This window comes from Neophocaena asiaeorientalis, unplaced genomic scaffold (assembly GCF_003031525.2).
Source record: "Neophocaena asiaeorientalis asiaeorientalis breed wild unplaced genomic scaffold, Neophocaena_asiaeorientalis_V1.1 scaffold325, whole genome shotgun sequence".
Lineage (NCBI taxonomy): Eukaryota > Metazoa > Chordata > Mammalia > Artiodactyla > Phocoenidae > Neophocaena > Neophocaena asiaeorientalis.
Window position 1 is genome coordinate 104,613 of NW_020172742.1, and position 13,214 is coordinate 117,826.

The 13,214-nt window shown below is 38.8% G+C and overlaps 1 protein-coding gene across 1 annotated transcript in view; it reads left to right on the forward strand.

Moving 5' to 3' along the window:
- GRM7 (glutamate metabotropic receptor 7) overlaps positions 1 to 13,214 on the forward strand; it is a 323,989-nt gene that overhangs the window by 30,097 nt on the left and 280,678 nt on the right. The window contains exon 2 of the mRNA XM_024740677.1: positions 5,926 to 6,126. Coding sequence (XP_024596445.1) covers positions 6,003 to 6,126 — 124 coding nt within the window. The 5' untranslated portion in view covers positions 5,926 to 6,002. The remainder of the gene's footprint in view (positions 1 to 5,925; positions 6,127 to 13,214) is intronic.

The following is a 13,214-nucleotide window of genomic DNA, read 5'->3' on the forward strand; positions in this document are numbered from 1 at the left end:
AGTGCGTACAAGCATATATAACTTCCAAGAGGTCTTCCCGATGCAAATAACTGCAATTAATACGTGAAATCAAAACACAAATTATAATTTATCACTCCCATAGAAACATATGGTAAACACTGGGCCAGTTGTTCAAATCTACAGGACCGTTTGGGTAGGTTTTTCAGGTCGCACTAGCAAATATCTTTGGTTTTTTTCCTCCCTATGGCCAACCTCCTCTTCCTTTTGGTTTTCGTACTGCAGTGGGATTGTTTATATTAATAATTTCAGATCCGTAATATCTTACGTTTTCTGTGCCTTTTTTTTCTCCCTGATAGTCTGCTCATGCGTATTAACTAAGGCGTATATTCTGAGAAAGCAGTATGTTAAAATGAGCAAAACAAGCAGATATTTCAAAGAAAGAAGACTTCCCCAGCAGAACGAACACTAGAAACTCTGGTCGTGAGAGGGCTTGTAGATTATTCTTAGGTAGGGCAGCTGAAAATTTACTCAACGTAAGCTTAAAGGAGTGTGCGTTTTGAAGATAAATACTGAACTATTTGGGTAAAAATAACATTATATCAGAAAATCGGGAGACTTTAAAAGGAAAACTTCTTTGCATGCTGGAGAAATGAAAAATAATTAATGCTTCAGAGTTCTCCTTATTTTATCTAAACCTCAAACCCTTTCCTGGGAAATGTGATGAAAAGGATGAACTTCATTCAAGAAAAGAATATAATGACATCTCAGTTCATCAGAAAGCCCGAAAGAAGGAGCTGTTAACCGAGAATTGATTGAAAATGCTTTCTTTTTTTCTATTTCAATTTACATCGTTAAAAATATTGCTTAAAACTACCCTTTTTTTTTTCTCACTTTTGGGGGGAAGAAGGTGTACTTACGCTAGTCCCTTGAGATGTTATAAAATGGTACATGAATAAGAAGTGTAGTGTTCAAGTAAACCTGGAAAACATTGAGTATCAAGCTGTAGTTAAATGGATAAGCCATTGAGTATGTCACTTGGGGAATAAAGAAAAAAGTAGGGTAATTCTAGGCTTGGCTAACTCACAGCTCGATTGTATTTTCACATCCTTGCCACATTTTTGTTCTGCTCTTATTCGTACGCTGGGTAATTGCCTCAGGACTGCAAAATGACTAGAGTAAATGCAGTGTGTGTGTGCGTGTGTGTGTGTGTGTGTGTGTGTGTGTTGGGGGTGTGTGATTGTTTTGATGCAGTTGAGTTCATCTCTCTTTAAGAGCAAATAAACTTTCTCAGGAGTTCCCCAATAAACTTTTTCTGAGAATTTTTATTGAAATGTAGTTGATTTGCAATGTTATGTTAGTTTCAGGTATACAGCAAAGTGACTCAGTTACACACACACACGCACGCGTATTCTTTTTTAGGGTTTTTTCCATTATCGGTTATTACAAGATACTGAGAGTAGTTCCCTGTGCTATACAGTAGGTCCTTGTTCATCTATTTTATATACAGTAGTGTGTATTTGTTAATCCCAAACTCCTAACTTATCCCTCCCCCACCTTTCCCCCTTGGAAACCATAGGTTTGTTATCTATGTCTGCGGATCTATTTCTGTTTTGTAAATAAGTTCATTTGTATCATTTAATATGTGGAACCCAATAAACTCTTTTCTTTCTTCTCATCATCTAGAACTGTAACCCGTGCCTGTTTCTAAATCAGCCCTTGCCAAGGAGGAAACTGGATTGGCTTAGACAAATGAGGAGAGACTCAATGAGGCTCAGGAGAGGTCCTGAACCCCTCACTCCTTTGGTGGCTGCCGATACCTGAAGAGAAGCAGATTTCAGTTAGGGGAGGAGGTGGGGGTGCTAGATGAGTAACCAGAGACTCTGACCTTGGCACGCAGTTGCGTCTGCAACAGTAGGGAAATAAAGTTAGCCTTTTTTGTTTTTGTTGTTAACTTGCCAGTTCTGATTTTCTTGATGTAAGGCTACATTTTTCAAGTCCTGGTAACCCCAAAGACAAATGTACCTGTGTTTCTCAGAGCCCTTAATAAGCTAACATACCTGATGACTCTTCAGGAGAGGGGTAAAACCTATAATGTTTCAAACATAATGAAATATTTCATTATTTAAAATACTGCACTTGTTTTTCAAGGCATTCTTTCTGAGATGAATGTCTTTATGAATGCAGGCTAGAAACTGCTCTCCTGAATTATTAGGCTGAACACGTTTCACAGTATATATTTTAGAATGGTCATAATGCCATCAAGATTGCCTTTTTAAGTACTCTAAAAAATAAGAGAAATTTGTAAAGTAGCAGGTTATAAAATTATTAGAAAATGAATTGCCTTATAACATAAGTGTAGTAAAATGTTAATGTAAGAATCTAGTTGGTGAGGTCACTGTAAAACTCTTTCAACCTTCCTCTGTTTTTAAAATTTTTTGTGATAGAAAGTTGAAAAATAATAAAACAACCACAACGAAACAAAGAATAACTTTTATGTATGCAACCAAAAACCAGAGGAAATACTTAGCAAAGAAAACCATATTTATAACAGCAAAACTAAGTAAAATACCAAGGCTCACTTTCCACGAAACACTCAAAACCTATGTGAGAAAAAATTTTAAAACACTACTGAAGGAAGCAAAAGTAGCCTTGAACAAATGAAAAGACACACGTGGGAATTCTCACCTTTGTAAAAATTTCTGTTCCGGCTAAGTTGATTAATAAATACAGCATAAACTCAACATCAAGTATTTTTTTTCTCTTCTCAAGATAGATCAGTAGCTAATAAAGCTCATTTGAGTAAATAAACAAAAGTCAACATAAAATTTGAAAAAGAAGGAACAATTATGGTGAGAGAGGGGCTAACTCTACCAGTTATTAAAATATGTTATAAAGAGTTTATAATTGAAGCTGTACTGTTGGCCCACGAATAGACAAACCAAACAGTGAAACAGATTTTAAAAATCCAGAAATACATCTAATTATGCATGGAAAACTTAATATATAATAAAGGAAGCACTTCAAATCAGTGAGAAAAGATGAACTGGCATATAACTAGGAAGCTATATGGAGAAAGCTAAAAGTTTGATTCTTCATACCAGAATGTATTCCAAGTGGATGAAATATCTAAGTTTAAAAAATAAAATTGTACAAGAAGAAAACACGGATGGAATATTCTGTAGCCTGGGGTGGGAGCATTTTTTCAAACCATGATTGAAAATCCAGAGCAATAAGAAGAAAATAAATTGATAATTTTTTTTAGAAAAACATCTTTTAATCTAATATAATTTTGTTTGGAAAACACCTAAAGTGAGTAAAAGAAAAATAACAAACTAGGAAAAATATTTGCAACTTAATCTCAAAGACTTAATATGCTTAATTAATAAAAAGCTTTTAAAAGTAGAGAAGAAAATGACCAAATTTTTATAAAAACAGTTTGCAGAAAAGAAATACAGTAGCTTTTAACTGTATGCAAAGACTTTCAACCTCCCCTATAGTAAGAAAAATGCAAATAAAAATAGACTGTGGTAGCATTTCTCACCTAGCTGACTGACGGAAATCCAAGTTTGAGGACATACTTGGTTGTCAAAGTTGTTGGGAAATGAACACTCTCTCTCTTTGCTGGTGGGAGAACAAAATGGTACCACCCATTAGAGGGGAATTGGCCAGTATTTAGCAAAAACACACACAGATTGACTCTTGAACAAAGCAATCCCGTTTCTCAGAATAAATCACCAAAATATTCCGGTAAGAATTGAAAAACACATATATGCCAAGGCTGCTCATTACGCTACATTTTTAGACTGTTGGTTAGACATTTATTCTAAAAATGTTATTTGTGTATTATGGAATCAAGCAAATAAATAGTTAGAATGGTGTCATTAAGAACCAGGATTTTCCTCATGAAAACAAAAATGAGGTAGAGGTGTAGGAATGTCGAGTTAAGTACAAATCCTGTAGTCCAGAATTTGAATTCAGAGTAGCAGTATGGATTCATGATGGATGTTGTCTTTTTCAAAAAAGATTCCTGCTCCAGACATGCTGAAAAGGCCTAGACCCAATGAAGAGCAGTGAGCACCAGGTTGATTGGTACTTGAATGAGATACATACAAAACAAAGAACTGTCTGCCGTTTGAGATATTAACGTGTGCTCTGAAAAGGAAAATATATGAATTCACGTAATTTGGGGAAATTCTGAACTTCCTTCTTGGAAATCATACTTTATGTTATATTAAATACTCTGAAACAGTCTCTCCGTAAAGAAACCTAATAACGTTTAATACGGTGGCTGTCGGGAACACTTCGTTTTGCAGGAGAAGGGACAGGGGTTGTAGGATCCCTACTGTTTCTTTCCTACACAAATGTGTCATAGAAGACAATCTGGGAAAGATTGCTGCGAAAGTGAAATTCAATCTGTGGTTAATTATTTGTCATAGAGGGACAAGAGGTCTAAAGAGAGTTCCTGGTATTACCATGTACTTAACGGATGCCTAATTTAATACAAGTATTGTTCAGAATCTACCAGATATTAAATGCTGTGTTCAGTGCTGGGGATATAAGGAAAAAAAAAAAAAGAAAAGAAAAGGAAAGTCTAGTAGAGCATTAAAATATAGTGATAATTTTATAATAAAGATTTGAAGTGTTTTATGAAAATCTTTAATTCTGATCAAGAAGCTAAGTGTAAGTCACCACCAGATTGCGCCACGGGGACAGAGTTAAGTTATGATGGGCAAAAGCAAGGAGGGATATTTCTGGCAAGACAAGGGGCATGACCGAAGATAATTAACGTTAGAGCTGATGATGTTTATGGGAGAAATAGCCATACTTGTCTGGAGCAAAAAATATATATGTTTTAAATTCTAGGAAAAGGGTGAGATAGGGCCCATGAAGTGAGAGAAATGTTGGTTTGGGGTTCTGATAAACGTGGGCTGTCATCTGCTCTTCCTATACACGACCTTCGGAGGGTGATTTAATTTCTGTAAGGCTCGGCTCTCCCATCTGTATAATGAGGACTAATAATATTTAACTGACAAAGTGAGGATGAAATAAAAATCATGTATATAAGGCTTCCAAGACAGTGGAGGACACTTCATCGGGGCCGGTTCTCACTGTCGTTAGGCAGATAGGAACAAAATGATGAACACCCTCTGTTGTCAGGGGAAAGGCTTTGGATTTCATTTTGCAGGCAGTGGAGAACCACTGAAGAATTCTGAGCACGGGGGTGAAGTGATTAGCTCTGTGGTTTGGAAAAAATGAACGTGGAGGAATCACTAGATGAAGAGAGACACCTAGCATTGTGTCCTGATGGGAGATGAGAAAAGCATAAATAGGGCATTGGTAGTCTGGCCAAAACTGTTCACTGTTTCAGGTGACGTTTTGGCTCTTCATTAGATATACGTATGTGGGAGGGTGGAGTAAGAGACAGGGAAGAATGAAAAAATGACATCAGGGTTTCCAGCCTGAGCATCAGAGTTGCCAGTAATACGCACAATTGAGACAGGCAACCCAGGAAGTAGAGCAGGTGTATAGAAGAAGGTAATGAGTTCAGGGGTGGTATTTCATTAGTTTTCTCTCATTTTCTTTTGGCGTATCACCTTTCTAGCCTAAGTGAGCTTTGAAGATTTGCACGTGGCAGCCCAGCTTCTAATCGCAGCAATCCCTTGGTTCTGTGGGGCCACTATGTTTTGAATAGTGTGGTGGCTTATCACAAGGGCTTTTATTGTGATCCTTTGAAGTGCTGCTTCTGAAATTTATCTAATACGTCAGAAAGGTTAGTGTAATGTGCTCCAAAGTCAAATTCCAAAAACTATCAAAGCAACCGAACATGGTAGCCAAACGTGGATATGTGGCCTGCGTGACTGTACTGAAAGCATTGTTCTCTTTAAGCATATTTGAAAGTAAATGCAAATTGAGACATCCTACTCAACGCCAGTGTTTGTGTGTGTTTCTTGTTTTAATGTGCAGGACAGGAGAGAATTGGAAAAGATTCCACCTATGAGCAGGAGGGTAAAGTTCAGTTCGTGATTGACGCGGTGTACGCAATGGCTCATGCCCTTCATCACATGAACAAGGATCTCTGTGCTGACTACCGGGGTGTCTGTCCAGAGATGGAGCGAGCTGGGGGCAAGAAGTTGTTGAAGTATATCCGCAATGTGAATTTCAACGGTGAGTCTCCATGTTTTCTTTTCTCAGGCTGACAGGGGGCCTTTATATTGTAGAAAAGAACATCTAGGGCTTCCCTGGTGGTGCAGAGTCCGCCTGCCGATGCAGGGGACGCGGGTTTGTGCCCCGGTCCGGGAGGATCCCACGTGCCGCGGAGCGGCTGGGCCCGTGAGCCATGGCCGCTGAGCCTGCGCGTCCGGAGCCTGTGCTCCGCAACGGGAGAGGCCACAGCAGTGAGGGGCCCGCATCCCGAAAAAAAAAAAAAGAAAAGAAAAGAACATCTAGAGAATGCCACACAACCGTAGTATGTCTAAAATACTATATATAAAAATGACAAGTGCTCATAACGACATTGAAGCACTGAAAGATAACAAGTTACAATACTTTCTGAATCCAAGAAGTCAAATTATGCCCAGTATGGTGTTAACGTCCTTGTATACATCAAAATTCTAATATTCCGACATATGGTAAACGAGGTAACCGGAATATCCGATGATGTAACTTTGGGTGATACAGAACTTGGTGATATCCAAGTCTTTTGGCAATACAGCAACCTATTCATACTCATCCAGTATATGTCCACACAGATATTTCAAAATTCCAGTTGCTTGGTCAAGTGATTTGTTTAGAGGTCTCAATTCCAGTCTCTTTTGGAATCCTAAGTGTTGACATTATGTGTTTCATAAGTTAAGTAGTCAGATTGCAATTTACTCTTGAGTATGTGAATTATAGCATTTCAAATGATTGAATCAATTATATGAATGAGTAGTGAGCGAGCCAATGAATAAATAAATTTGGGGGGGTTATGGTTTGCCCTCTTTTTCTTAAAATAGAAGGACTTTTTCCAAGTTTTTTCTTGGTGAATGTAAGCAGGAATGGGAGGGGTTAAGAGGAAAAGGAAGGGACAGTTGCTCTAGGTACTCAAGTTAATGGAAGTAATGGTTGTAATTTTCCACACCAACCACATGTCACATTACACATTTATTTCTCAAAGCATAAAACTTGGGCAGAAAGTAATTGGTTACCTAAAATAAATGGGTAGAGATGAGTGGGAAATACAACCGGAGATTTATTTTAGGAATTGGCTGACACTGTTATAGAGACTGACATGCCCCATGATCTGCCATCTACAAGCTGGAGAATCATAGAAGCAGCGGTGTAATTCAGTCCAGGTGTACAGGCCTTGGGATCAGAGGGTTGGTGGTATAAGTCTTGTTCTGTTTCTGAAAGCCAGGAGAAAATGGGTGTCTCTACTCAAGCAGAGAGAGTGAATTTGCCCTTCTTCTGCCTTTGGTTCTGTTCAGGCTTTCTAGGGCTTGGGTGATGCCTGCCCACATTGGGGAAGGTCACCTGCTTTATTCAGTTCAACGATTCAACAGTTCTTTATTCACTTCAACAGTTCTCTCAGGAACATACTCATACACACAGAAATAAAGTTTTGCCAGCTATCAGGGCATCCCTGGTCAAGCTGACACATGAAATTAACCATCCTGAATGTCAATTATTTCTCAATTAAAAAATAACCATTGCACGGGGTAATACAAAATTTAATACAGTAATAAACCTAACTAAATTACATATGAATAACATAACCACACTGAAGGGAGTGAGGAAGAAAGATAAAGAGTGCAAATAATTTTGGAAGACAGTATTTGACTATATACTATAAGACTGAAGGCATGAATAACTGTACAGAGATATTTCACAATCCCTAGGAACTTAGTATATTTTTTCCCCCACGATTCTGAAGATTATTTATGTCCATAAGAGGGCTGAGATTTAATAAAAGATATTGTGGATAACGAGAGTCAGAGAAGGAAATTACTAGTAAGGATGGGAGAAAGGTAAAATAAGACTTGTTGTGTTGGATTAGAACAGAAGATACAAGCATGGGCTCATGGCTTTTAATACACGTGCAGATGGGGAGGTAGGGAGATGGATATGGGTATGTTTGTGTGTGTACAAACCTCTGCTGTCTAGTTCTGTCCACTGAGAGGGCCTAGGAGCCATGACAGCCTGGTAGAAGTGACTGCACTTGCACCCACATGTTATTTATGAATACCGTTCTCCAGTGAAAAGAACTAGGGCTCCCTAGTGAAGCTCTCAATTCAGGGGCCAGAGCAGGGCAGGTAGAAGATGAATTTGAAACCGTGCTGTGCCACAAAGCAAGAAAGTGCTCAAAAACTGATGGGACCATGCGGAAGGGGCAAAGGAGCCAACTTGAAGAAGATCCCACTGGCTAATTCTGGGCCAACAGTGGGTTAAGCTCATAGAATATAATAAATATCAATGAGTCCATACTAATAAATAAATAATTGAACTGGATACGTAAACGCAAGAGAAGGGACAGCACGATGGAATGGGGCAAAGATGGAAATACAAAACTCACCATTTTGCAAAGACCTCAGTAGTAACTGTTTCAGGCAAGAATCATCAATGGATGCTAAAATTATTGGGCTTAGAAGCAGGATGAGAAATAAGATACTTGCATAGCCTCAAAGTGTCCTTCATCGTGGAACACATTAATTACAAAGGGGAAAAGAGCAGCTTTGAAGTGGAGAAACCTGGAAGACAGCACTTAACCAAGTTGTCAAGGTTAGTGTCACCAGCAACGAGACTTAACAACATCACATGCTACTAATTATTAGAGAAATGCAAATCGAAACTACAGCGAGGTACCACTTCACACCAGTCAGAATGGCTGTTATCAAAAAGTCTACAAAGAATAAGCACTGGAGAGGGTGTGGAGGAAAGGGAACCCTCCTACACTGTTGTTAGGAATGCAAATTAGTGCAGCCACTATGGAGAACAGTATGGAGGTTCCTTAAAAAACTAAAAATAGAGCCACCATATCCCACTCCTGGGTGTATATCTGGAGAAAACCATAATTCAAAAAGATACATGCACCTCTATGTTCATAGCAGCACTATTTACAATAGCCAAGTCATGGAAGTAAGCTAAATGTCCATCGACAGATGAATGAATAAAGAAGATGTAGTTGGGAATTCCCTGGCCGTCCAGTGGTGAGGACTCCATGCTTCCACTTCACAGGGCATGGGTTCGATCCCTGGTCCGGGAACTAATATCCCACATGCCACGCAGTGCAGCCAAAAGAAAAAAAAGAAGAAGACGATGATGATGTGGTATATGTATGTATACAAATGGAATACATAAAAAATAATGAAATAATGCCATTTGCAGCAACATGGATGGACCTAGAGATTATCATAGTAAGTGAAGTGAGCCAGACAAAGACAAATATCATATGATATCACTTATACGTGGAATCTTAAAAAATGATACATATGAACTTACTTCCAAAACAGAACTTACAGACTTCGAAAACAGACTTACGGTTATCAAAAGGGAAAGGTGGTGGGGAGGGATAAATTAGGAATCTGGGAGAAACATATACACACTACTATATATAAAATAGATAAACAACAAGGACGTACTGTATAGCACAGGGAATTTTACTCAATATTTTGTAATAACCTACATGGGAAAAGGATCTGAAAAGTATCGTGTGTGTGTGTGTGTGTGTGTGTGTGTGTGTGTGTGTGTGTATATATATACTGAAAAGTGATTCACTGAATCACTTTGCTGTATGCCTGAAACTAACAAATAGTAAATCAACTCTACTTCAATAAAACATTAATTAATTAAACAAAAAGATAACCCTGGGAAGGTTACAACATCACTTCTGAGGTCTTATTGCCAAAAATACATGACCTCCATCTAATGTTAACAAACACCAGACATCCAAACTGAAGGTCATTTTACAAAATAACTGGCTAGTACTCTTCAAAAGTGTTGAGGTCATGAGAATGACCGATGGAGGAATTGTTCCAGACTAGAAGAAACTAAGGAGACATTACTCTTAAATGCAATGTGGGAACATTGACTGATCTTAAACCAGAAAAAGGATATGAATGGGACAGTGGAGGAATTTTAATAACATTTGCGGATTAGTTTTAAATAGTATTACATCAATGTTAATTTCCTGGTTTAGATAATTATGTTATGGTTTAAAAAATCTTGCTTCTCTGCTTGTAAATAATAATCCACTTAAACCCACAATATTGTATCAATCATTCAGGAGTTACCTAGTATCTGGGTGAAGAAGAACCATATCTGATTTTGGAACCAACAGTTTCCGAGTTAAGATGGAGACAAAAATGACTATAAATACAACCACAAAAATGGTTCGCCTACAAATTATCTTTTTTTCGTAGTTTCTTCCTTATCTTACAGAATCTCCTAAAATATATAACAAATTTTCCCAGAAAAAGCACACATAAATTCAGTACATATCCTGCGGTCAGTTTCTGGGCTTTGTATGCTGGTCCATAGGTAAGCATCACACTTCTTTGGCCGGTAACAAAGAAGAGTCATTTTGAGAATATTGTTGGTGACTCTCATCTGATTCTTCTTCTGTTTAACGCTTGCAGACTTTGGTTAAGACGGGCTTACCACTGATGAGCCAGAGATGCTGAGCTTCTGATTGGACACAGGCCCTACGTTTATCAAATGATTACTATGTGCCAGAAACTGTCCTAGGTACTTTTTGTGTATTGGCTTCTTTAATATTCATAATACTGAATGGCTTAGATACTGTTATTTTCCTTTTTTTTTTTAGCAGATAAAGAAACTGATTCACAGAGAACGTAAGAATCATGATGTCTGAAGCCACACAGTTATGTATTGATGATGCTGTGACTGGTACCTAGGGTACCCAACCCCGTGGCCTGCTCTCTTGACTTTTATTAAGTGTCTGAGAGAAAGGGCTTATTACAACATTCCTGCTCTTCCATCTTGGAACACAGGCTCTGTGGGAGCTCACAGGCAGGGCCAGTCCGTTCCCTTTCTTTGTCATCACTGTAGTCATTCTCTGTTGTCAACATAATCTCCTTTGCTCTAAGGGTATTCTTTCTGCCATATGGACAGGCAGGCAGGAGCCTCCTAGGGCCGTGTGACATTCATTAATGGTGGGACTCAACAGTTTTGTAAAGCAGAAAAAAAAAAAAAAACTGTGTTAGATTTAGTTAAGTGGCTTTCATGTCGCTTTAAGTGAGCAACTATTAGGGTGAAAAGAAGCTTGACATTTTTTTACTCATTCAATTTCTTGACTTTTAGATAAACGAATCACATTTTAGAGAGGAGAAAATATTTGTCCAACCACAGCTAGCAAATGACAGAGACAGACCTAGAACTCAAGTTTCTTTCTAGTCCATTGTGAAAACTGTAGCCTCTCTCTTCTGCATGTTTTAGAAAAATCTTGATGTTTCTTGGTCTCAGTAAGCTTAATCGTGCTCTTCTGTTACTTCAGTACAGAATTTTCCATACCCCTGGGAGTTCTGTTCCAGACCAGTAGAGTACACTTTAATAACTCCGACCTTCACATTTATGAAAGCGTCAATTTAGGAAGTGATAATAGAATGCTCTAAAAGTATTGCTACATCTTCAGCAATCACTTAACCTCCCCTTGTGCACCAACAGAAAAGATGGCTAATTATGTCATCCCAAATGAATGCAATGTCCTGAGCCTAAATTTGAGTTATCTTGATGTTGGATGTTGGCCCATCCAACCAGGTGTCAATATTTGTCAATTTAACAAATTTGTTGTCTTGGATACACAACCTTAGAGACTTGTTATATAATGAAGTCTTTTATGTGAAGCCTGTCTGTACCTAGACTTACTCCTTTCCAGAAAACAAATTGGGTTGGGGTATATTTTATAAAGATGGCATATCTCATGTGGTCTTCTTGAAACACGAAGTTAGCTTTTCTTCGTCGAGGGTGAGATCTGTATTCCCTCCCCTTGAGTCTGAGTGAGCCTGTGGCTAATACAGAAGTGGCACTATGTGACTTCTGTGGTACAAAATGCCATAGGGCTTCTGCATGGTTCTCTTGTGACTTCCGTATTACGAACACAGCCGCCATGTTAGGAGGAAGCCAAGAAGCCAAGGGTCAGGCTGCACGTGGGTGCTCCAGCCATAGCCCCAGCTGATGTGAGTGGACCAGAGAGGCACTGTTTCTGCCAAGCCCTGCCCGAATTACAAAACACAGATTGTCATTTTTTTTTCTGAGTGCCACGTTTTAAGATAGTTGGTTGAGCAGCAAAAGGTAACTGGAACACGAATCAAGGTAGCCTTTCTGGAATCTGTGTATGGCGTGGTAAGAAGAGAAGAGAAAACCTGTCAGGTCAGTACTTTGATGCTGAAGACTGTTTTGTCATCGGAGCATCGTATATCTCCAATCCTTCTTGATCCAGGAGAAAAAAAAGGAATTTCACTCAGATGCTCTCATCTGGGAAGGAGATTTCCTACTTGAGTGCATTCTCTCAAGTGTTCTCTCCTCTGAGTATCCCCTCTGGTCAAGTGGCCCTGTTTCCTTTACTTTAGGACACTTGTGTTCTGGCCCTGACACATTGTGGCGGTTCCTGCAGAGGATCGCTTCTCCTTTGATAACTTATTTATTTTCTCTGGATCTGTTTGATCCTTATTATTATCATTATTTTTTTGATATAGAGTTCATTGAACACAGTCCCTCTTTTTCTCTTTCAAGAAGTTCAGGGGTGGGGCTTCCCTGGTGGCGCAGTGGTTGAGAGTCCACCTGCCGATGCAGGGGACGTGGGTTCGTGCCCCGGTCCGGGAAGATCCCACATGCCAGTTGAAAAGGAGTTGTGTGGGGAAAAAGAAAAAAACTGCCTGAAAAATGCCAGTTGCATTGTAGAATCCATCAAAAAGGTCAGAGCCACACCATACATTGTTACACATCACTTAGGTAATGTATTCAGCTCTTCTGCCTTATTTTTTCTAAGCATGAACTTTAATGAGAATGGAAAGGGCAACACAAGAATCATTTCTCCTCATAAGGATTGTAAGGAGAGAGAGAGAGAGAGAGAGAGATGAGGCAGTATGTACCTTTCTGATGAATATTTACCTGGTGGGCTGAGAGCCTTTGGAGCTCCAGGCCTCTGATATTCTTTATCCTCTCAAAGACTCTGAAAAGCTCACGTCCTATTACTTAATGACTAGAAGCTGTAGAATTATAGTAAAGTACAACATGAATCCTAGTATCCAATGTGA